The following is a 27396-nucleotide window of genomic DNA, read 5'->3' on the forward strand; positions in this document are numbered from 1 at the left end:
CCAATCACAGGAAACTCAGTCACAGAGGGGCACAAGGGGGAGAAAGGAAAAGACAGTTGCACGTGCACCACTCTCGAGAGTACAGGAGCGATCTGGTTCAGATACGGACACCAGGGAGAGTGATGATGATACTGGTAGTAGTAGCCATGGATCTGATGATCAGGGAGAAACTGGAGGATAGGAGACCACCGTTTATGAGACACAGCCACAGGGTGATATTCGATTCACCGGTGAGTCTCAGTTTACGCATGTCACACAGAATAGGGATCATGGTGGACGAGTCGGTAGAGATCGTGAGGAGCCGATTTCATATAGACGACGGGCTCCTAGAGGTCATCCAGCACATGATGCAGCTGCGGACGATCTTGCACGTGGAGTAGGGTCCATGGATGTATCTGGATCATCCTCGCATTATGGATCCTATTATCCACAGCCACCTTATGATCCATATGCATATGGTGCATCCGAGGCATCATCTTCTAGTGGTTACTACCCTATGCAGCCTGGAGCAACTCCAGGATCAGATTTTGCTACTGGCATATTTGGATGGGCTCCTCCATAACCGTACCATCATCTCGAGGATATTTCTCAGAGTCAGAATTTTAGCGAGAGGTCTGAGATGTCTTACAATCCAGAGAGGATGCCTTATGGGATGATAAATATTCGAGAGTACGGTGCAGCTTGGCTAGAGGGTTGGACTGATATCCCTTCAGACTATGTTGATGATCCAGATATCTACGAGCGTCACAAACACTCGACAAGAAATTAAATGCAGAGTACATCTTAAGGTTCGTATATCAGTTATTGCGCTTTGTACTTAAATATTTAGATATATTTTAATGCGTATTTTATATATTTTTTCTTTAGTTTTAAGATGACATAGTTGAAATATAATATAAATAAATATATGTTTGAAATTTTGGATCAAGAGTCTTTGTACCGTAATCTAACTCCAAATTGAACCCAAATATGTCAATAATATGCAATATAATGCCATATTGAGGTTGTATTTATCAATTATTAACTTTAAAAATCAAAAAAAAATAAAAATCAAAAAAAATTGTGTACCAGTACCGGACCGGTACGCCTGGGCGTATCGTGTGTCGGTACGGTACGGTATCGGTACCGTACCATACCGGTCCGGCACCAGCACGCCGTCCGGTACCGGTACAGCAAACCTTGATCTCCACCAATCTTCATCTCATTGAGTAGGATCCACTCCAGCCATTTCTCTCCTTCAGCACCCACTTCCATTGGATTAAGCCAAACTCTCAGCTAAAGGAATAGGGCCGATCCAATCTGCGCCCTCATTTCAAAATTTAAAAACACCCACGACTCACAGTTGGCCCTGAAACAAAAAGATAGGTGCAATAACCACCTCATCAATCTCGATCGAGAGTCTCGCCATATTGCGCCTGAATCGGCCCCATGATCTCTCATAATAGTTTTCAACTTTATCCTACAAAAGGGGCCTACAGGAGACCCCCGAAGGTACGCAACTATAATCTCTCGATACTCCTCGTCTGTTTTTTTGTTATCTAACTTGAGCGTCGGAGAATCCCTATCAGAGCCAACTCCGATCAGGACTTGTTTGCAGGTTTTCCTTTCGAGAAAATGCGCCATCGCTCTAGTCGCTCCAGCCTTTCCGACCGTGTTCCAAATTTCAACAACAACACATCCTTTTTCACAACTTCCATCTATGTTAGCTCTGGTCTTCCCCTCTCTTGTCTACTTCCTTCAAAAAAGACCAAAGTATCTCTTCTAGTTAGAGCCTCCCAAATGTTTGTCGTACATACCCACACCTTCAATTGATTTCTATGCACCAATATTTTTTTAGTCAAATTCAAAGGATAACATTACTAATTTACTGAGGGCTTATTTGAAGTACAACAAGTAGTTGGGATCAGTTTGATGAAAGTGGTGCTTGGGTTGTAATACAAAGGCAAGATCCAACATCATGAGCTTCATATACTTGATGTCTACTACTTTAGAGGTTATAGAAAGTAAGGGACCGATAAAATCTACTCTAATGGCATTCAAGAGGTCTTATAGAACTAAAAGACCTATGATGTAAGCATTCTTGTTCTTCGAATGCATGGATATATATCTTACTTAAATGTTACTTCTTTAATCTATAGCCTGCACCATGACTATCTACCTATTTGTTGGTGCATTATCAGTCAAATATATGGGTCAATTCTATTTGGAGTATTTGCTTGGCATTTTGTAGGTCATGGTAATAAATTAGACTATAAAAATATGCATTCCCAAGCCTGACTTATCCACAAGGGAAATTGAGTTGCAGCATAGGGCTGGTGATATGGCTTCGTGCTAAATCCAGGCCAGCAATCAAGTACTTTCAGCAAGAGAACCAAGAGATGGAGACGCCTGCAGAATATTTGACAGCCTCCAAAAATATTTGGGAGCAATTAAGAGCCCACAACATTTTCCTTTGTAGCTCATGGCTTCATGCTAAATGCAAACTGCCAGTGACCATACCATTGACACATTGTCCTGGTGCCAAGCTAGGCAATCTATAATCAGTCACCTCTTTAATTTTATTCAGGGTTTTTAGTTTATAAGTATTTAAAAAAATAATAGATGGTTCATTTATTTTATTAACCACAAATTTTATAAAACCAAGATTTTGCAATTTGTTTACACCAAAGATTAATACAGAATAGGGAAAATCTATAATTGTCTTTCATTCTAGTTTTTGTTTATAGAAATTTACTGAAAATTTATTTCAAATCTTGAGGATGTTGTCCTTGTCTCATTTTGTACAGTGATCTATTCAGCATACATTTTTTTGCAGCACATCATGCAACACTAAAACAAGAGATCTGTGTAGTGCAATGCATTTAAATTCGTCAATATTATGTATGAAAGTTGATCTTGTCCTTTAAAGATGGCACGTTAAATTGACAAATCATTATAAATAATCTAGTATAAAAAACTAGGTTAGATAAGCCTCACACTTGCATGGTAGAAGGGTTTCAATTGGAGTGAAAAATTATTTTCATGAGAAGAAAACATGCAATAGTCGTGATAGCCCTAGCTATGAATATACATGATTCCAAAAGTAACAAACAAATTTCTGCATAAACTTTGGTAGGTCATCCAAGCATGACCGGACGAGTAGCAAGAACTAAAAGAATATCTGGAATGGCTGTTTGGAAGTTACCATCATATCAACTAAAATCATTGCCAACACTATAAAAATGATTGCAGAAGTCCATAAGCTGCATCCAATAATGTAAGCATTTAGAAATGTGAACCCAAATGACTATGTCAGCACTTCAACGAAAAAATTGATGATCTACAATCATCTAATTATGGCAAAAGCATCACAAACCTGCAGGTAATGACCAGACAAACAATAAAAATGGCACCTGTTAAAATGAAGCATTGTTAGTATTGCATTATTCTCCAACTTACTGAAAAGAAACTCTAATCATTCTCAATTTTATCAGTAAAAACATATTTTATATTTTCTGATTTCCTACCAATTAATAAAGAAATCATGGGGTACAAACATTTTTGAATTTTTCAAATAACCAATGGTCATATTTTTGCAAAGTCTTCACTAAGTATTCGCAGGCATCTCGAAATTTTGTCTATATGTTCCACTTTTCCTTTTAATTTGATTGTATTCTTTCATACTTTAATCTCCAACACCTCCTAGATTTTTTCTGAATACTTGCCATATCATGAATTTTTGTTAATAGAAAATTAATAATGAGACCTGAATTGGTTAAGACTTAAGACAGTGCATGTCAAGTTAGATAAGAGCTCTTTCAACATAAGTGTCAACAATGACATGAGCATAACAACCTAGGAAGTCACCCAAAAAATGCCAGCCAGAAGCTTATTAATTAAGGTCCTTGGCCATGCTTAAGCATCCAAGATGACATAGCAAGAATGGAATTCCAGGAAGAACAGGAGATTAACAGCAAGAAAGCATAAAACTGAATTAGGAAAGAAAGGATTCTAGGTACAGGAGTCCAAGGAATTCTCAGACCTGTATAATTTTCACAAGATAACAAAATTGATTAAAAAAACTCTTAATAGACCTTTTATACTAGCATCACAAACGTACTGTATGCTGAATCCAGCCAAACTGCCCGGTTCAAGGCATACCGAACCAAACCAGGGTGGAACCAAGATGGTTCAGCCCTATTTTTAAAGAATTGAGGAGAACCGCCTTTGGTTTGCACCAGTATGAACCAGTCCCCCCCCCCCCCACCGAGAAGGCTTGGGCCCGAGAAGGCCTCCCAAGCCTTCTCCTTATTTTTCTTTTCAAACCCCACATTTTTGCTAAAAAATTGGTGATGTCAATGATTAAAGGCTAGATGCCTAGATCCAACCCAAAACAAGGTAAGGTAGCTCTCCCCCACCTCATTTCTTCCTCTTCTTCTTCTTCTTCTTTTGCTTTTTAATGTTGAAAAGTGCCAAAAAAATTGGAAAATAAGGGGAGGTCATGCCACTATCAAAGAGTCCCCTTCTACCAAATAAATGTCCACATCCTCTTCTTCAGCATGGTAATTACCAAAAATTGGATCCGGAAAAGCTTCTTCTTCCTTCTCAAATTCTGCAAAGTTCACCCTTCATCGTAGGCATGCATAGGAAGATGTTCTTTCTCCCCACAAGAGCAACAATGTAATTGCAACTTGCTGTTTATCTTGGTGCAACTTGAACTAGAGGTGGTTTATGCGCCATATCTCACCATTTGTTTTCCCTTCTCACCCTGGTCAATATTAGCAACATACCTGCCACATATTCGCTGGATACAACAGTTGCTTGCCCCATTTTTGGAGCTTTTTATCTAGCTAAATGCTCCAAACACAGAGGCCTCCTTGCACCATAATGACAAGCCTGCCTTTCCACCATTAAGGCATATTATCGAGCACCTTCTAGGTAGAACAAATGAACCACTCCCATCTCATTTGTAATGGATTGATCTAATCCAGCAAGATAATGAGATGTCGCTTGCTAGTTGGACTCACCTAAAGCAACCCGACTACAGAGATTCTTAACTTGGTCCAACCTAACAAGGTGCACAAGTTTAGGCTAGATTCAACCCTATCATGCTTATGCTGATATTAGACAAGTTTTGGGACCAAGAATGGACTTACTCCCAATTTAATGCAACACAATCAAATCTCGTTGGTATTTAATTGGATCATGTAAATCTTCGTCCTAATAAATGCTTAGCATCCCTCTGCCATTTCTTAAGTATTGGAGTCATTTTTCACTATAAAATATTCTTATAGAATTGTATAAGTGGACCAAACAAAATCTCAACCACTACAATAATGGTTTAACAAAAAATATCAATCTTACATAATTCATACATCTTGATTAGATATTTGTCCCTTCCCCAAAATATCCAATCCAAACTGAAACTAATCTAACCTACCCCAACTTAGCTTAAGATGAGCCCCACTCCAACTTAGATTAAGAGACTGTTGAATTCAGAATTGAAACTCCTTAACAGTCATTCCTCTTTGTTTTAGTGAGTGGAATTTATCATACAACTCCATCATGTAATCAACTAGCAAAAATTGCTTATGCAGCTTCAATTTCATGTGTTCCCATGTGCTGACTTTTGGCTTTCCTTGTTGAGCATGCTGTTTTTCAACTATCTTCCACCACTGAATTGCAGCACCCTTCAATTTCATCTTCAAAAACAACACTTTCCTATCTTCAGCTATGAGTTTCCACTGAACATAGTAACCAAGCTAGATTCCATGTCCTAATAATCCTTTACATGCATTGTTTATTGAAGTTAGAAACTTCTACTTTGATTCCTCTACTGTTCAAATCAAGCAAATGTACTAATCTTTCTTTAATCCACCTTGAACTGCTTGATTAGCAGATCTAGTATCATGCAAGGGATTTTTCTTTTACTAAGGCCCTGTTTGGGATTGCTATTGGCAGTAGGGCTTTTAAAGCTTTTGAAAGTAGAGCTTTTGAGAAGTAGAACTTTTGGAAGTAGAACTTTTACAAAAAGCTATTTGTTGTTTGGTAACCATATTGATAAAGTGCTTTGGAGCAAGCAAAACAACTTCTCGATATTAGCCAAAAAGTACTTTTGGAAAAAGCTTCAAAATACAGCTTTTTTCAAGTTAGACCTTTTTAGCTTTCTGGTAAAGCCAAAACAACTTCCCGACATTTTTTCCAAATATCACTGTATCACTCCAAAGTGCTTTTTGAGAGCCAGAAAATACTTTCTCGCACTCTAAAAGCTTAGCCAAACAGGGCTTAAATCTTCATCCCTAATGCTACTTCTGTTATGTTTACGGGTTTGCGGTCACCTTCTGGAATCTCCATATGGGCTGCTGAGCTTGCATATCCTGCAATAAATCTTCAATAATAATCTCATCTCAGCTATATCTCCTTGTTGTCCCTGATTTCCTCTACTGCCTTTACCTCTTCCATGTCCGACAATGGCTTCGACACCAATTTGACACAGAAAGGATGGAATTTCAGCAAGAAAAGAAGAGATTACAGCTAAGAAAGCATAAAATTGAATTAGGAAGGAAAGGATTCTGGGTTTAAGAGCCCAAGGAATTCTCAGATCTGTATTAGTTTCACAAGATGACAAAAGTGCTTACAAAGGCTCTTAATAGATCTTTCATACCAAGTCCCTAATAACCCTAGCATCATAACTAAGGTTTTAAATACCGGTATCGTACCTCGTGCCAGTTGTCGGTCGGTACGATACGGTACTGGACCATACCATATCGACCTATACCGACAATAAAAAAAAATCCACCCAACGGCCAAAAAAAAGAGAAAACCAAGCCATATCGGTGTTGTACTGCACTGGTGTCGTACTAACCATACCGGCCCGTATTGCACCATACGGCACAGTTCGGGCCCGTACCATATCGAATCGATCGGTACAGTCCGGTTCAGACTATTTTTGAAAAATCAGTCTAAACCGTGCCGATTCCCTATCGATACGGTACAGTATGGGATGTATTAGCCGATTCTAGCCGATACGGAATACCATGATCACAACCCTTCATTATATAAGTTTTTATTAAGTCTCAGCCATTGAAATTCATTAAAAAGGTGACATGCAAGTCAAATGACTTTTTAAATGACTTGTAACATAACTATTGGCTGAAGCTTAAAAGAAAATACATGACATAAAATAAAATAAAGACTATGCTCTTATCAACCAACAAGGTGGTGGTCCAATTGACTTAAGGGCCCATTCTTTTGTGGAAAAATATCATGAAAAAGTTGGTCAATTTTTTCACAGACCAACTTACCCATGTTCTCATGATTTTCAAGATGGATAAGTTACTTTTTCATAGATAGTATTTACCCATGAAATAAAAATAAATCTTATCTACCTAGAGGGTGGCTAAATAATTTTTCCATTAATTAAGAAAATAATATTTTTAATTCATTCCTAATATACCCTTAACCTAATAATAATATATTATAATGTATCCTAATATAATATAATATATAATAATATTTATATAATATACTATATTATATTTTAATATAGCATATTATAATATTATATAGAATATTATATTATAATATTATGATAAATTAGTATAACATAATATAATATAATATAATATAATTATATTTTATGTTATATAATAATATATACTAACACAATATAATATATTATATTATAATAATATATTATATTATAGTAATATATTATACTATACTATTATATTCAATAATATATTATATTATATTAATATAAGATATTAATATAACATAATATAATACATATTATTAGAAATATGATAAGATATTATAATAATATAATAATATAATATATTTTTATATATCATAACATATACTAATATAATATAATAATATATATTATCATATATTATATCATATTATTATATATAATAATATTTGCATAATAAAAGATATCATGAAAAATATGCATAGATCTTAGCAACTTATCCAAGAAACTAATAATGCAAAAGAATATGGATAACAGATTACTGAGCCATTTTTCAATATATAAAAGAACATGGATAAATTATTTTTCTGTCTAAATGTTGCCTGAAAAATACTTACCCAAAAAAATATAGATTCTTAGATAAATTTTTTACCCTCAAAAGAATGTGCCCTAATGGTCCCGACTGGACTTAAAGTCCTCTTAGATGCTGCTGCACCAGAAGATTCCCCAAAGCACATTTGATATGGGACTAAACACATGGCCTAACGAGTCCTCACAAACTCTCCTTATTTAAGCCATGATGCTATCACTAGGCTAAGGGTCCAATTAGAAATAGAAACACCACCATTGATTCATCGTCGGTCCTTGAAAGGCTCGTGCTGTAGTATCCCCTAGCCATGCATGGTCTGTGGGTTGGGTTGGCACTAATTCCAGATGTAACAAACTAGGACCTCACCCAAAAAAGGCTAGCTAGAAATTTATCAATTGGGTTCCTTGGCCCTACTTAAGAACCCAAGACCTCGCAAAGTACACCTTATGTGACACTAAACACATGCCATCATGCATCCCCACAACGAGAATACTGGAAGTTACATAAACTTGATAATATTTCTTGTTTAAACTGAATACTTGTCATAAACTTATAGTACATGGTATAGAACTATAGATGGCATTTAGAGAACAAAATGAAGATCTACATAGGCTATGACATATTTCTTATTTTTTTGATTTGGGATAGGAGTTCAGTTTAGGATTCAAGTCCATTAATGATTAGCTACATCAAGTTTCCTTTTTTGCTCTTCCTTGTTTTTAAAGGATAAGTACTACAAATCAATGAATATGTAGTGCCCTAGGGGTCATTTATACAAGAGAATCAGACTAATAAATTAGCTTTTATGGAACACCATACTGGACCAAACCAGCCGGTGCACCCCATAACAAACCATAATGGGGCGGAATTGGTATGGTTCAGCCCTAATTTTTGGGAAATAGGCCGAACCAGCCTAAACTGATCCAAACTATTCGATTCAGGCTGGTACACAACCGAATCATCCAGTACAAAGATATATTTTTTAGAATTTATGTTATTTAAAATTATTTTTTAATTTAAAAATTAATAAAAATAGAAGTAATTATGAAAAATTATAATTATGTATTACATAATTTAGAAGAATTTTTTGAAGTAGAAAGTATATTTTTCTTAAGACAAGGAAATTTTATTATATTTACAAAATTATTAAACTGATGTGCATCTTAGTCTTACATGAATGAATCCATTAAAGAAGAACCTAGAGTGTGACATTGGTTGAGAACATGGGCAAATGCTTTCGAGTCGGTGCCATAGGAAATGCAACTGATGTAATAGAGAATTAAAGGAAAAAAGGGTAATTAGGTTGGAGCAGCATTTGATTGATGGTTATCCCTATAGTTGTGCCGGAAATATCTAAAAGAGGTCTGACATCTGATGAAAAAAATACTTTGCTAATTTCAAAGTAGCCACCTTGCTATCACTCTAGAGAATCAGAGGTCTCTCTAGATGATGAGGCAAAAAAGATCTAAATTGCCAGAGCTTGGAAGATCAGTGACAGCTTGAGGAGTTGGCTAGACATGGTGCTCGATTTGGCCATGACACTATGAGTCTAGGTTGGGCTTTATGACCACCAGAGAGTCAAAGTTCATTAGGACCTCTTCAGTTAGGGAGAGCATCAATAGAGGCGATAGCAAGGATCGCTAACTTGAAATTGGATCCCTATCGACCGATGATACGCCCCCATAATGAACCGTACTAGGCTCAAACCAACATGAAAATGAAGGATGAACTAGGGAGAAAAAGAGAGAAAGAGAGAGGGGGGGAAGGAAGGGAGAGGGGGGGAAGGAAGGGAGACCGGCGATGGCCACCGGAGGGCCGTCGAGGCCTCTCGGGCTCTGCGGTCCACAAGAAAAAATGAGAAGAGGGATAGAGAGAGGGGAAGGCGGCGGGGAGGCCGTTGAAGGGCCATCGAATGGCTGCTGTGGCCATCGGACGGTTCGAAACAACCCCCATGATACTTTAACCTATTACAAACTTCACTATGTATTAGATTTTTTAAAAAATCTGACAAAACAGAGGCAAAGCCCTTGCTTCGAACAATGACGGCTGTGGGGGTTGTTTTGGGCCATCTGATGGCCACGACGGCCATTCGACGGCCCTCCAACAGCCTCCCTACCACCTTCCCCTTCCTCCTCTCCCCTCCTCTCTCTATCTCTCTCTCTTCTCATATCTTGCGGAGGATCGTGGAGACCTGGAGGCTCGACGCCCTCTGATGGCCTCGATGGGCAATCGCCACCCATCGATGGCCTTTTCCTTTTCTTTCCTCCCCTCTCTTTTCCTCTCTTTTCTTCTTCCTTGTATTGCATTCGTCGATGTTCTAAATCGAACATCCGAACCACACCAGTTAGCCATCAGTATATTCGGCATGCCCCGAACCATCCGATTTGGGGTGGTTCAGCGAACACTGGGCGGTAGTCATATTGCATCTATGCTGGGAGCTTTAGATAAAAGGAAGAAGTCCTCCAGAGATATTTCACCAGAGCCATTATCTATGACCTGGATACATATACTTTCTCCAACAAGGATTCAAAGCAACAGAAGATTGATCATATGCTGAAGGACACAAAAAGATATGTGTCGAGCTATTGGATCCTGATTTTACTTCCGCCATATCTCAGTGAATACGACAAATAGCATATACTCTCGCTTTGCCATTGCATCCATATAGGCTACCAGACTGGGTGTAGATCTTCTAGAATCAAAATTCGAAGGACAACTACGATGAGCTTCTTGACGATAACAAAGAGGTGGAAAAATGGATTGCATCCTAAATAAGTGGATACAGAGTGATGGTGATGTGATAGTTAGACCGATCCTATTAGATGGAGCATCATTAACTTTCTAATGGAAAAATATTTTTCATAAATCAATTGATGCTTTTGATTAGGTGCATGATGCCATGTGCATCTTGAGATTGATGGAGGTGATTGATTAAATAGGAGAGCAAAATGTCATGTAGGTTATTATTGATAATGGGCCACCGTACAAGGCCACAGGAGAGATCCTGAAGCAGCAACTGCAAATTTATCGGACCCCATATGCTGGACATCGTATCGACCTCATGTTGATAGATATTGGGAAGCTTCATGGAGCTCAGCAAATGGTAAAGTCAACACAGAGTATTACTAGATTCATCTACAACCACACATGGATCCTGTCACTCGTGCGAAGATACACAAGAGAAGAGATCATAAGATCGGGTGTGACACGATTCGCTATGAACTACATAGCATTTGATAGCCTTCTTAATAAGAAAAAAGGCCTATGTAAAATCTTTGTCAGTGCTTAAAAGAGTGATGAGATAGATATTTTGGATGAGGGCCGAGAAGATAGTGAAGGCTATGAAGCCTTTATATGAGGTGCTTTGGGCTATAAACAATGAGAGAGATCCCCAGATGGGCTTTTTACATCACACGATGGAGAGTGCAAAGAATAAGATCAAGATGGTAGATCCAAAATATGCCCAAGAGTGCATCTTCAATATCATTGAGCAATAGTAGGACTACCAGATGGGTAGAGAGTAGAGACTTGCATCTAGTAGGTAACAAAGAAATCAACAACGATCTGAAAATTCTTACTCGTACAACTTTATGTATATAATTACAAAATCTATATGTAACTTCCTACCCGAACCCAAGGTTCCAATACATTGTAACTATGATAGACATGGATGAGGAGCTTCTAACCATTCTACATAATGTGATACATAAGATGGAGCCTGATCCAAAAACCACAACTGTGTCTGGAAGAGGTAAGTAAATTAGGTTAAGTGGTATGTTTTTGTTAGCTCTTTCTTCAACCAGCAACATATTATAACTAGTATATTTTTTGTAGATGAAAATGTTTAGGGAGGGCACACAAAGTTTTGGAGGCAAATCAACTGTCGTAATCAAACACAATATGAATCTAGATAGAATAGATATCAATGACAACAATTCTTACTTGACATTGCATAGCTACTAATATGATACATTATGATATAGTTGTATACGTAATTTTGCTTGATGCTCTTATAGCTGAATAGTGGATTCATTCTGATTTACCGACAAAAAATCTAAAGCGACTTGCTATCCAGATCCTCTCCCAAATGGTCTCCTTGAATAGTTGTGAGCGCAATTGATCAACCTTCGCCCTCATCCACGTCAAGTAGAGGAGCCGTCTGACACAAATACCTCAATGACCTTGCATACGTTCAATATAATTTGAGGTTGAGACTGAAATGCATTTAGAAGGAAGTTGAGATGAAGTACTCAAATCTGATTGCACATATATTTGTTCTTGATGACAAAGATTAGATAATTGGCTGGATTGTGGACCAGTAATAGGAGCTGAAACTTGATGAGCCAGAATCGCCTCCATGATTAGCCAATTTTGCAACTAGTGAGGTTAGGATGGATGCTGAGTGATGGGCTCTCCGTAACATTATATGCAAGCTTCTAGTTGATCAGCCATAGCTAGAGGGGTCACTGGGAAGTCATTCATCATGCGACTCAATGTCTTAGACATCCTCGTAGAGATTTGAATGAGAGATGCTTAGAAGAGGTCGGCATGCTACATGGTCATCTGAGAGAGCAAGATGACATCCATCCTCACAACATAGCCAGCTCGAGCAAGGTAGGAGAGGAGGGCAGGCAGCTGCTCAGCACAAAGACAAAGGGAAAGGAAATACAGTTGTTGCCCCGATCGAGAGAATGGAAGAGTTAGTTCAATCAGATTCAAACACCAAGGAGAGTAAGGATGACAGTTTTGATGGTACTAGATCTGGCGGTCAAGAAGGGAGTGGAGGATAGGAGACCGTATATGAGATGCAACCATTGGGTGGTTTTTGATTCACTGATGAGTCCCACTTTACACATGCTACATAAGATAGGGATCATGGTGCATGAGCTAGTAGAGCCCACAAGGATATGATTGCATATAGATGATGCGCCCCTCAAGATCGTTCAAGATCTGATGCAGCTATATGATGTAGTCCAGAGCACCTTATGGATCAGATTTTGCTACGGCCATCAGCATATTTGGATGGACCCCTCCATAGCCGTACTATCAGTCCGAGACACCTCTCAAAGCCATAGCTTAAGCAAGAGATCTGAAACCAGTTACAATCCAACATACATACCTTATGGGGTGAGTGCATAGGACTATAATGCTGTTCGGATAGAGAGATGGACTGATGTTCCTCTTGATTATGTAGATGATCCAGATATTTATGACGGACATCGATGCTCAACAAGATTCTAGATCTTAGAATGCATATTTTAAATGCATGCAATCGATTGTACCATTTTAGAGTCATGTATTATTAATTGATTTGAGCATATTAGGGTTCAATAATACCTAGTCCCTATAAGGTTGTTCCTAAAGATCAGCATCATGCATGATTAAGGGTGTACCAGAGTGATGGAAAGTTGGAAACATCAAATAGTATCAAAAAACATTAATTTGGACTTAAAATTATTTGAAAACCCAAAAGAATTTACTAGAGACCTTAAAAATAATTAAAAAAAAAGGACAAAAAATTGGCGTGCTGGTTTGAAACCGACAAACCAGCATGCCCAGCCTTTCAAACTGGCATGCCCAGCTGTATTGTGTGTCAGTATGGTATGGTATTGAACCAATACCGTACCGAACAGGTTGTCGACTAGTATGGGTCTCGATATCGGATTGGCGATCCTTGGGGTGCTTAAGGATTTTAGAGGTCTCAATCTATTGAAAGTGATTGAATATCCTTTCTTTATTGCAAGTCTCTTTTTCCTCTTTTTCTGCTTAAGATACCATTCATACACAATTAGGTTCCTACTTGGTACTAAGCACCCTTCTAGTTGCAGCTGCATGACCCTCATGTGAAATCTGAAGAAAAAGCTCAACATCATAGATCTCATGTCCTATGGTCTGGCAACAAAACATTCTCAACAAACAAAAGGTTGAAGAAGAGACTTGCAATAGGAGGCTGATATTGAGGAAAAGTTTGATCAAAAGCTTAATGAACTAAAGGAGTTCCGTCAAGCCACAATTGCTCATCTTTTAATAACTTTGAAAGGATCATCATGATTTGGCTTAAGCATCAGTCGTTGCCAAAGATTCAATTGAAGAAAAAGTGGAGGATATGCAAGATCAAAACCCCTATGCAAAGAATCTTAAAGATACTAAAGGTATCCATCTTTTTTTTTAAGAAGAAGGTACGCTACACATCATGATTGAATATAAGTTTTCTTGCACAAAGGTGGAATTTCCTTGATCGATGATGGTGAGCCATCGGGACGGACGTTAGAAGCAGAATAGTGCTTCATTTTTTTATAATATTATAGGTAACCTAGAGGTTGAGATTGCCTCCATCAATCTTCCTGGTGATGCAATCAAGTGGTATGACTAGTTTAAATCATACTATGTGATTCATAAGTGGGAAGAATTTGTTGATGGACCCTTGTTTGCTTTGGGCCCAACAATGAGAATGTTGATGGTTAACTTGCAAAAGTTCACCAGGCAACAATTGTTTGGAGCACCTTAGAAATTGCACATTCAAATTTTTTGAAAGAAAATATAGACAATCATTTATGTAGTTAAGCAAACCGAAAAGGCCTCGAAAGTATTTAAGTGGTTGTTTAAACTGTAAGTAGACAAGAAGGGCAGCTAAGCATTTCAACAAATCATTGTCTTAATTGATAAGCATTGCATAGACATTCAAGCAATAGTTAAGACTTACAAGATTAATTGGTCATTCTTAATATGACTGAAAAAATTAGCCAATGATCTGAATCAAGGATTTGATAGTTGTTCTAGACTTCTAGTTACATTTCTCAAGAGTATAATGCAACTCAATAACTTTGCAAGCACAAAAATATGTTTTTGTTTTGCATTACTAAATGTGAAAAGATTCAGTGATATAGATGATCTAGAAATACTAGAAATTATGCAACCATATTAACAATTACTCCCATCGTGAGCTCCTTATCAGAATTTGACAGTTGTAGCTTCACAAGTAGAAATATGAGAATACTAACCAAGACCAATAGAAATGTCGATCAAAGCTGTCTTCCATATATCAAGATATTGTTCGAAGAATACATAGAACACTGAGTATGGAAAAATTTGCATCTGCATCAAAATGTTTACACAAGCAATAATGTAAGATGATTTATTGTGAACAAACATAGAATATCAAAAGTACAATCGATGAATATCCATATGATATTACACTTTAAAATCTCATTATCTCCATCCAAATACAAGGTTGGCTCGACACCTATGACTTTTTTTTTTTGGCCAAGTAGAACATATCCATGCTATCACAAGATTAAAACATTCTGTATGAGTTAGCAAACTAGATTAAAATTATGAGAGTAGGACCAATTAAAGTGGCCTACATAGGAAGGGGAGGAGATGAAGGAAGGGTTTGGGAAACTAGGGTTTAGGTCAAGAAATCTCCTCATTGTCATGTTACAGTAAACAGGAAAGAAAGTGTTTTTGATTCTAAATTTCAAGAAGGACAAAAATTTCAGTTTTAGCTCTTCAGACAAGGTATAGGTCCAAAGAAAAAGTTTCCAGTCAATTGGCAGACCTCCATAGTAGTCCTATAACAGAAATTTATCACAGATTTAACTTACACAGAAAATATGAGGAAGATTAAGGTTTACAAGAGCAGGACCAGAAGGTTTCTTATCTTTTCAAAACAAGTCATGTACAATGAACCTGTCCTAAAGGAATACTTTCATTCTTTCAAAATAAATCACATAGAATGATTTTTCACCTAGCCCTAATGGGCCCTTTCATAAACTTTACACTTTTAAAAGCCAGAAACTTATGTTTAAATTTTCATATGTATTAAACCATAATGACCCTGACCTACCCCACCTAACATATATCTTAGGATTTTTTTCACACCACTACAACTTAAAACAGGATTCTAAAAACATTCAAAAAGTTAATAAAAATCCCAAAAGTATGAAAAAGTATAATCCAACCTTGTTTACCTAATATGATTCTATAAAGCTAGAAATCTATGGTAAAAAGCATTTTTCTTATCAATCTTTGTGAATTGATGTTGACTTCCTAACGTGGCTATTTTTGGGAAAGAAAGAACCTGTTGTAAAAATTCAAGTCATCGATAAAAACATGAAACAAACTTATTAGTGCTTTCATAATCCAAACACATGCAAGTGGAAAAGAAAACATTAATGATTTATTATTATACATAAAAAGAGTTTAGATGTAGATGAAAAATTCCAACCCTTATGTTAAGAGAAGTTTACGATTTAAAAATAATATAAACAAAACTTAATTAGTGAGACCTGAGAAAGACAACAAGTCAACTTGGAAATTTAACAATGTTAAATGCATGCATGGATGTAGTGATGTTGAAAGCAACCACCTAGGCACTTAATTTGATCGGGTTGGCTAGGCAAAGTCTGCTTAAACTCTACCTCTTTAAGGGTTTCTTTTCCTTTTTTCCCCCTATTTAGCCCCATGGGATGAGTGGGAGGATAGCAATGACCTAAAACACTTCTAGCCATTCCTCCACTTTTTTCCCTGCTCTTTTCTTCTACTTGGCAGCCACTATTCTACTTGCCTCCTCCTTTCACCTCTTAGTAGATCTTGGCTACTAGGTTGTGCTCTATATAGCAAGGTTCGCTATCTCGTCACTAGACCCCATACCGGTACCATCCTATTATAGTATCGATAGAAGTTTGGTGTTGTCAGTGCGGCATGTTGTATAGTGCAGTTCAATACCAGTATGGTACGGTACACCCAGTACGATAAGGAACCGACCGGTATAGCAAACATTGCTCTATAGCTTGTTGGATGCTACAGCAGCAGCAATGCTATTACTACTTTGGACTTTTTAAGGCTGAAAAATTGGTTCGTCATCCCGTATATAGTGAAAAAAGAGTTGATGAAGAATATGTACATGCCTATTCTGCATATGATTAATAGTATGCATAATACAAGTTTGCAGAGATTTCCTCCCTCGATGGCCACCTAATCACCTTGGCACTTGCCTAGACCATAAAAGGGGTCCACTGCTTGGAAATGCCTAGGTCATTTGACAACCTTGAATTCAGGAGCAATGACGTGTAAAAACTACTTATGGTGAGACCAAGTAGTTCCTTTAAAAATAGATCTTGGTCAGCTTTGACTTCCAAACTTTATGGATGCTCAAATGCAATACATATAAAATCAAGAAGGCCTTTGTGTACTAAGTACTCACTTCATAGTTGTTGAGAAAAGGGAAGAGGCACAAGTTATATCATGTGTGTTTCATGTAAGCAACAGTTTGAAGCTTAAGTCGATGAAAGGTAAACTACATGGCTTGAAATTTCAGAAGAAATACTAGAGGAATCATAGATGTTAAAATTCAGGAATTAAAGAAAATCTAGGAAAAGTATGTTTGCTATCTTGAATCTATCTAATAAAGAATGCAAATACAGACAAGGTTGTCTCTGATAGGATTAAAGCAAGATGGATGACGTGAAGGAATGATCTTAGTGTCATCTTTTAGGAATATCTTATTAAACAATAATATGTCCAGCCCTATGTTCAGCACAAATGATTTGGTAGTGGTGAGGTCAACAACCTCAAGCATTTGAGAAAAGTAGAATCACCTCACCCTGGTACTTAAGAGTGTGGTGTCCCAACATTCAAGATAGCCTAGTGTCCAAGGAAAGGAAGGCCAAACCATCCCAAATTGCTCGGTTTGGGGTGTATTGACTCATACCGATCAGTTTCCATGAACAAGTGGATCCAGGATATATGATGCGTGTGCATCAAACTTGCAGAAGTGGATCCAGGAAGAAAGCAAAACGAAAGGAAACGTGACATAGATTAGGATAATGGTGTCATGATTTCAGGCCAGCATCAATGCAGGTGCAAGTGGTGTGACCAAGATATGCTGAACCGGTACCGTCGGCCGTTTCGGCCGGCCGACGGTACAGTTCGGTATGGTTTCATACCGTACCGAATCGATGATCTGAACCGGAAGAAAAAAAGAGAGAAATAGAGAGAAATAGAGAGAGAGAAAGAGGAAAACAAAAGAGGGAGGGGAAGGAGCCGGCGGGGCCGTCGGACGGCCTCCGACTGGCCGCCGTGGACGTCGGAGGGCGCAGTCCACGCGCGCGGCGCCACAGGCATGAAACAGGGGCATCCCCCCTGTTTCGCAAATTTTTTTTTAAAAAACATGGTTTTAAGTGAAGTCGGCAAACAATTTGCTGGCTTCATATTTTTATTTTTTTTAAAAAAAAATTCTTAAGTCGGCAACCCAGTTGCCGACTTCATAAGTTTAAAAAAAAAAAAAAAAAAAAATCGAAACAGACGTCGTCTGTTTCGAAAAAAAAAGGAGACGGAGCTGCGGAGGGGCTCCGCCCGCTCGACTGCCCTCAGGCCGTCGACGTCAGCTCGTCGGCCATCGAGAGCCTCACAACAGAGGCACCGTCCGTCCGGTAGGTTCTCCGCCCCCCTCTGAGCGCTCTCTCTCTCTTTTGCTCTCTTGAAAGCCCTATCGAGCGATACGGGACTTGAAAGCCCTCCGACGGCCGCAGCCGGCCTCTGACGGCTCCCACCTCCCTCCCTTCCCACCCCTCTCTCTCTCTTTCTCACTTTCTGTTCTTTTTTCTTTGGTACAGTCGGTGTACCGATTTTATCGGCCGAATCGTGCCGGTTCCCCATCGATCCGGTACGAAATGGGGTGTACCGACCGGTTCGGCATGGTATGGCAAACCTTGGGTGTGACACTAAGTGGAGTGGGGAGGGGTGACAAGGTCTACTATCAACCAAGGAATTTCGTACCGGCCCAAACCGGCCGATACGCCCCATATCGAGCTGGACCGGTGGGGAACTAGGATGGTTCGAATGAAAAAAGTAGTATATCAGAAGAGGGAGAGGAAAAGAGAAAGACAGAGAAGAGAGGGATAGAGAGCAGATGCCGTCGAAGGTCGATGGTGGCTCGCTGTGGCCGTCGGAGGGCCGCGGAAGCCTCCACGGCTCGATTATCACCCGATAGGACTTTTAAACGAGCAAAAAAGAGAGAGGGAAAGCGACGCACCGGAGGGGGCACAACCGGCGAAGTTTGTCGGATAGCCGTCATGGCCATCAGGCAGTGGAAAGCATGTGGGTAAAGCCACGACTGTGGAATAGGGACAACAGCCCCTATTCCTTCATCATATTTTTTTTTAAAAACAGCAATGAATAGTGAAGCCGACAAGCCGTGAAGCCGGCAATCGGCTTGTCGGCTTCACTTTTTGATCTTTTTTAAAAAGTCAAAAATAGTGAAGCCGGCGATGGGATTGCCGACTTTATGCTTTTGCGGATTTTTAAAACAAATATCCATAAAAGAGGGGCAAAACAGCCTGCAGCGCCTCACGCAAGGAGTGTGCCGTCCAACGGCCATGGCAGTTAGCCGAAGGTTGTCCGACGGCATCTCCAACGGCTTCCCATCCTTCCTTTTCTTTCTTCCTCCCCTCTCTCTATTTCTCTCTCTTTCTTTCTTATCCTCCTTCCAATTCGCTTCCTTTGTGTCGACTTGCGCCAGTTCGATCTAGTACGGATCCATACCGACCCATAGTACTGGCTAGCCGCACAAATTTCGGTATCGAGTCCGCGAACCTTGCTATCAACTTTACTCAGAGCTAATATGGGTGGAGATCATCTTAGGCCAAAGGACATGCATGATTAGCTGCTTGATAATAACGAGCTAGAAAGATGGATGGCCTCTTACTAAAGCAAGGGGGGCACCTGTAGTGCGACTTTGATATGTGACAGTTGGATGGGGCATGGCAGGCGAAGCATCGCCAATTTCCTGACATTATGTGACAAGAAGATATCCTTCGATAAGTCAAATGATGCTTCAGAGTTCAGACAAAGTCCATGATGCCCAATACACAATTAGATTAATCAACAATGCAATTGATTGGATAGGAGAGTAACATGTCGTGCATGTGAATATAGATAATGGACCATGATACAAAACCTCCAAGGACATTCCAATGATCAGGAGGCCATATATTTTCTGGATCACGTGCTACACACTACATAGGTTTAATGCTAATGAACATTAGCAAGTTTCGTAGGGTCGAGCAAGTGGTGGAGACAACCTAGATAATCACAACATTAAGATATAATCACACATTGGTTTTGTGTTTGATAAGGAAGAACACTAGAGGCGAGATACTAAAGCTAGCAATCTCTCGCTTTACCATGCACTACATTGCAATCAATGGCCTTATTGAAAATAAGGCAGCCTGCATAAGATATTCTTAAGTGTCTCGAGTGGCAGGATAGCAAATATACTCATAGTGGCACAAAAGGCAGTCACGTGGCGGGTTTAGTGATAAGCCAGCAATTCTATAAGCAGCCCGAGAGAATAGTTAAGGTATTTACACCACTATATCGAGTGGTGGCATCACTGGATAGCAAGAGATATCCTAAGACAGGCTTCTTATACCATATATTGATGGCTTCTAAGACTAAGATCAAGCATGACGATCTGAAGCATGCTAATGAGTACATCGACATCATTAAGTAGAGGTGGCATTACTGGATGGGCAGGGACTTACATCTAGCAGACAATTCAAGTTCAATCCTTAAAACTTGTTTATCCTTATAAAATAAGATCTAAGTTCAACTATTTATTGGTTAATTAAATCAATGAAAATGTCATGGCATCTTACTACCGAAACTCAAAGTCCCAATATAGTGTCCTTAGAATGGACATGACAAGAAACTATCGACCGCCCCATGTAATGTCATTTATAAGATGGAGCTAGATTCGGTCATTGCTATCGAATGTCTAGCGGGGGTAAGTGAATGTTAATAGGATACAAGATCATGACTTTGTCAATTCAAGCATATTACTATTATATATCACATCTCTTTCACAGATCAAAGCTTTTAGGAAGGCTTCACACAGCATTAGCAAGGGGGCAATTGTGACATGCAAAGATAACATGAATCCATATATTTTTTAGATACCATCTACAACTAATCTAATATTTTAAATTTATGATAAATAGTATTTGATATGCAAATTTACTTGTTGCATTTGTAGCTAATGGTGGTTCTATTTTGTGCCATCATTGAAACACCTGTGAAGGTTAGAGACCCAGATACTCCCACAGAAAGTCTCCTCGAGTGGCTATGAGTGCAATTAGTCCCCGTTTGCCCTAAATCAAAGCAAACAAAGGAACCAACTGACATCAAAGCAATTGCATGACTTGGCATACGTCCCTTACAATCTAAGGCTCAAATTTAAATGCATCCAAGAGGAGGTGGAACTGAAATATGATATTCCACTTCACAAAAAATTTGTATTTGATGGAGATGATGAGATAATTGGCTGGTCCATGCTATGCCGAACTGGGACAAATCGCCCAGTTCACCCCATACTGAGCCAAATCGGTGTGGGGCTGGGTTGGTTTAGTCCTTTTTTTTGCACCCCCCCCAACCCGAACCACTTTGGACCGCTTCGAATAGCTCGCCTAGTTCATGACGGTTCAGCCCATCACTCAATTATTTAAGTGATAGGAAGCGTCTTGAAGCCTTCTCAAGAAAAATTCTCCCATTTCCCTCAAAATTCTCTTCCTCCCTTAAGCAAAAAACAGCTAGAAAACAAGGGCAAATGCTAGATTGAAGGTGTGCAAGCTTCTCCCCACCTCCCATTCTTCTCTTTTTTTTCCCAAGCTCAGATATTCTCAAAAATTACAAAAACAAAGGGAGATCATGCCAAAATTTTTGATATTAGCATGATTTTATTACATGTTGTAGATCTATCAATGATCTACACAATGATGCTAAAATCATTAATTTTCATTAAGTATATAATTTTTAAATTTAAAAATACATATTCATATTTAAAAATTATTAAAAAATAAAATTCAAAATTTAACTATAAAATCAGAATATTGTTTGGAGGCATACAAGCTACTCTTGATATAAATTTGGTGTCCATTTATAAAAGTTTTGGCACAACATGTATATAGTGTAGCCTAGGCCTAAATTTGAATAAAATTGAGATATAAGTAGCTTTGCATGCATTCTTAAGGGCTTAGAAAAATATGTAGAGCATCCATTGCAGGATTCCATATGAATATAAGCTCAAATTAATTTTTCAAACTTTTTTATATTTAAAAATATTTTTAATTTAAATAATTAATAAAAAATATATAATTATTCAAAAAATGAAAATAAGTACTATGTATTAGATAATTCAAAAGTGTTTTTTTCAAGTACAAAATATAATGTTTTGAATTTATGATATTTTAAATTATTTTTAATTAAAAAATTTTAAAAATTAGAAATAACTATGAAAAATTGTGACTATCTATTACATAATTTAGAAGTATTTTCTGAAGTAGAAGATACATCTTTTTAGGACAATGAAATTTTATCATTTTTATATAATTACAAAACTGACATGCTTGTTAACTTGCAGAAACAGATCCGTCAAAGAATCCAAAGCATGATATTGATTGGGACCACGGGCAAATGCTCTCAGATCGGTATCATTAGAAATGCAAGTAGTGCAACATGAAGTTCGAGAGAGGAGGGGTAACTAGGTTAAGGCAGTACTTAGTGCAACATGAAGTTCGGGAGAGGAGAAGTAACTAGGTTAAAGTAGTACTTGGCTGGTAGTTATCTCGATGTAGCTATATACTGAAAATACCTAAAAGAAGTTCAACAACTAATGAAAAAGCACTTCACTGATTTTAGAGCAATGAAAGAGGGTTTCGAACGAAATGGACCACCTAGCCACAGAGCCACCTTCCCATCACTTCGATGGGCTAGAGGAGGCCTTCAATCCAGATGACAAGGAGGCACATATCAAAACTACCATTCAGATGAGCTTGGATGATTCGTGGTAGCTTGAGGAGGTGGCCAGGCATAAAGCTCTACGAGTCAGCATCAGGCTCTGCGACCGCCAGGGGAGAGTTAATGTTTAAAAGAACCTCCTTAATTAGAGAGGCTGTCAGTAGAGGCATTAGCCATATTACATCTATTCTAAGAATTTTTGATAGCAGAAAGAAGTCCTCCAGAGATATTCCATTAAGAGCCACCATCCATGACTTGGATTTGCATGCCTCCTTAGCAAGGATTCAAAGCAATAAAGGGTTGACACTTCACAGTATGTTGAAAAGGAAAAAAAAATATGTAGAGAGCTATTGGATCCTGATCTCACTTTAGCCACATCCCAACAAATATGACAAGTAGCACATACTATCGCTGCCATTGCATCAATATAGGTTGTCAGCCTTGGTGTAGACTATAGATCCTTTAGAATCGAAGGACATCTACAATGAGCTTCTTGACAACAAGTAGCTACAGAAATGGATTGCATCCCACCAGAGCAAGTGGCCTATATATGGACTGATAGTAATGCATGATGGTTGGATCAATCGTACCAGATAGAGCATCATAAACTTTCTGACATATTGTGATAAAAAATATATTTTCAGAAGTCAATTAATGCTTCAGACTAGGTGCATGATGCCATATGCATCCTTAGATCAATGAAGGAGATGATTGATTAAGTAGGAGAACAAAATATTATACAGGATATCATCGATAATGGGCCACAATATGAGGCCGCAAGGGAGATTCTAATGTTGTGGCGATCATATATTTTCTAGATCCCACATGCTACACATTGTATCAACATCACGTTGATGAATATTGGGAAGCTTTGTAGGGTGTAATGGGTAGTAGAGTTAGCACAGACTATCACTAGATTTATCTATAACCACACAGACCCATCATTAATTCAGAGATACATAGGGGGAGAGATCTGAGATCAGGTGTCACACGATTCGCTACAAATTACATAGCACTTGATAGCCTTTTTGATAGGTACATAGGCCTACATCAGATGTTTGTTAGTACTGAGTGGCAGGAGCACAAATATATGAGGGCCGGCATGGAGCTAAGTACTATCAAGAACTTAATGATGAGGCAGACATTCTAGGAATGGGCCGAGAAGATAGTGAAGGATATTAAGCCTTTATATGAGCTACTTCGGACTATGGATAGTGAGATATCCCTAGATGGCTTTTTATATCATATGATCGAGAGGGCAAACCAATTAGAAAAGTGCAAATCTGAAACATACCTAGGAGTACATCAGTACCATTGAGTGACGATGGGACTACCAAATGGGTAGTCACTTGCATTTAACGGGTAAGCAAGAAATCAAGAATGCTCCAAAAATTTGACTACTCTCGTACTTATGCAATTTTACCTAAACTATCACAACATTTATTTTCAACTTACTACTTGAACCAGAGGTTCCAGCACATCGTACTTTGGATAGACATGGACAAGAAGCTTCTGACCGCCCTATGTAATGTGATATACAAGCTGAAGCCCGATCCAAAAATTGCAACTGTGTCTAGAAGAGGTAAGCGGCATGTTTTTGTTAACTTTAAATCTATCTTCAACCAATAACATATTATAAAAAGTATATTTTCACAGATGAAAAATGTTGAGGGAGAGCACCGAAAGTTGAGTCAAATTAGCCATTGTAACCAAAGAAAAGATGAATCTAGATAGATTAGATATCAATGATGATAACTCTTACTTAATGTTATATAGCTACTAATATGATACAATATTATCATAATTTTGCTCCAACACATTTGCAGCTGAAAAGTGAATTCATTTTGGTTTATCTGCAAGAAATCTGAAGCAAATTGCCATCTGGATCCTCTTCCGAATGGTCTTCTCGAGTGGCTATAAGTGCATTTATTGACCTTCGCCCTCAAATATAGCAAGTAGAGGAACCATTTGACATAGAGACACCTCAACGACAGTGTATATGTTCATTATAATTTGAGATTGAGGCTCAGATGCATTTAGGAGGAAGTTGAGCTACAATACTCGAGTCCAATGATGGATGCTTTTGTTCATGATGATGAAGATCTGATGATCGGATGACATATGGGCCAGCAGCAGGAGGCGGAGTTTGACAAGCCAAGATCATCTCCACAACTACCAATTTTGTAACTAATGAGGTTAGGATGGATGCTGAGCAATGGATAAAAGGCAACATTCCACATAGGCTTCTAGCTGATCAACCATAGTTAGAGTGGTAATTGGGGAGTCATTCATCATGAGACTCCATGTTCCAGACATCCTCTCAGAGATTTGATTGAGAGATGTTTAGACGAGGCCACCACTCTACTCGATCATCTCAAACAGCATGACGACATGTCAACATCCATCCTTTCCGCATAGCCAACTAGTATGGGATATGAGGGGAGGGCAAGTAGTTGCTCAACACAAAGACAAGGGAAAAGAAAAGATAGTTGCATCACCAATGGAGAGAGTGGAGTCAGTTCACTTAGATTCAGTGACCAAGAATAGTAATGGCAGTTCTAACAATCATGGATCTGGTGGTTAATGAGGGAGTGAAGGATAGGAGACCACCATTTATGAGATGTGGCTGTCAGATGGTCTTCAATTCATCGGTGAATCCCCAATTTACAAATGCCACATAGCATAGGGAATACAATGCACAAGCTGGGAGTCTGCGAGGATACGATTGCATATAAGCAATGAGCTCCTCGAGGTCATTCAAAACATGATGTAGCTATAGATGACCTCACATACTAGGTTTATCCTCATATTCTGGATCATATTACCCATAACCATTGTTTGTCGTACTACCTCATACCATCTTATACACGGCATACGATACCAGATCTATACGCTATCTTGTATCATACCGACCAAAGTGCGTGTTGACATTGTAATAGGATTGTGTAAATATGGGATCTGATATCGAGACGGCCAACCTTGCCCACAGCCATAAACAACTTATGATCCATACGGATATAGATATGGTACATCTGAGGTATCGTCTTTCAATGGCCACTACGCTATGTAGTAAGGAGTATCCTATGGATCAAATTTTGCTACCGGCCAATCATACTATCAGCCCGAGAACTTCTTAGACTTAGAGCTTCAGCAAGAGATCTAAGATCGGCTACAATCTAGCACGTATTACTTATAGGATGAGCATAATGCCATTTGGTTAAAGGGATTGATTGATATTCCTGATTATGCAAATGATCAGGACATGTATGAGTGACATCAGCACTTGACGAGATTCTAGATCTCGATATGTATACTTTAAATGCATGCACTTGGTTGTATCATTTTATGTTTGTACCTTATTAATTGCTTTGAGCATATTAGGGTTCAATAATACCAAGTATTTGTATAGCTGTTCCTAGGCTAGTCCTCATAACTTGTAAGCTTATCCCTAGAGCAAAGCATCACGTCAGACTCTGATTCGCATCACGTGCAACTAAGGGTGCACCGGAGTGATAAAAACATCAAATAACACCTACAAATATCAATTTGGGCTTAAAATCATTCAACAAACCAAAAAAAAATTAATTAGAGATCTTAAAACCCAAAAAGAATTGGAAAAAAAAATAAAAGGGAAATTGGTATGCTAATTCCAAATCGGCATGCTTAGCCATCTTGTGTCGGTACACTACCGAATTGGTTGTCGATCGGCATATGTCCTATACCAATTTGGCAAATCTTGAGTTGGTCTGAGGGCCAATATTCATAGTTGGAGCATGATGGGTCAGATTGCCTCAACCAATTGTTTTTGTAGCAAGGGAGGCTGAGTGGATGCAAAATAATGGGTAAAATGCACATGCTGTGCTCGTAACCAACCAAGCAACCATAGAGATTAGGCGAGAGCCAATCATCATCACAAGGCTCTATGTCTATGTGATACCTAGGCCCATGTCCTAAGCCAAGTTTGCCCTCTTCCACTTCAATGAACAATGGCTGTGCCCTATCAAAACAAAATCCATGCCCCTATAAAAACAAAGGTCGTGCCATGTTCCTTCTGGAGCCTGCCCCACGGCTTGTCCATCTCTCTTCCTCTCTCGTGTGCATCCAACGCCACCACCTCAAGACCCCACTTTACCCCCATCTCTTTAGCTTCTTCATTCTTGACCTCACCCGTTTCTTCTTGCCAATTGTCCTTTATCACTGACTGCTATTCTTGAGTCCCCACTACATCTCCTTTCCATTGTGTCCCCCTTCCATCTCTCTCACCATGTCACACCCTCTTTCCCTTCCACCTCCTCTCTCTCCCTCCCTCTCTCCTTTCCTTTTCCTTATGTGTATATGGAGGAGGGTGAGTAGATACTACACCCGTCTCTCTTCCCACACCTCTCACTCACTCTCTTTTTTGTCTCTCTATCTCCCTCTATTATTCTTTCTCTCTCGCTCCATATCTCTAAGCTGACATAGGCTACCCTTTACTGCACCTATTGTCTCTCCCTATGGAGGAAATAAGAATATGTAAGAGGGACCATGTGATGTAATTAATTTACTTAATTGTTGGTGT

The 27396-nt window shown here is 38.6% G+C and overlaps 1 protein-coding gene across 2 annotated transcripts in view; it reads right to left on the reverse strand.

Moving 5' to 3' along the window:
* LOC105033845 (uncharacterized) overlaps positions 1-27396 on the reverse strand; it is a 167931-nt gene that overhangs the window by 15858 nt on the left and 124677 nt on the right. For both annotated transcript variants that reach the window (XM_019846787.3, XM_073246109.1), the window contains exons 32-34: positions 15044-15137; positions 3356-3392; positions 3185-3242 (exon numbers count right to left, since the gene is read on the reverse strand). In XM_019846787.3, the coding sequence (XP_019702346.1) occupies positions 3185-3242; positions 3356-3392; positions 15044-15137 (189 nt within the window). The remainder of the gene's footprint in view (positions 1-3184; positions 3243-3355; positions 3393-15043; positions 15138-27396) is intronic.

This window comes from Elaeis guineensis, chromosome 11 (assembly GCF_000442705.2).
Source record: "Elaeis guineensis isolate ETL-2024a chromosome 11, EG11, whole genome shotgun sequence".
NCBI classification, from domain to species: domain Eukaryota; kingdom Viridiplantae; phylum Streptophyta; class Magnoliopsida; order Arecales; family Arecaceae; genus Elaeis; species Elaeis guineensis.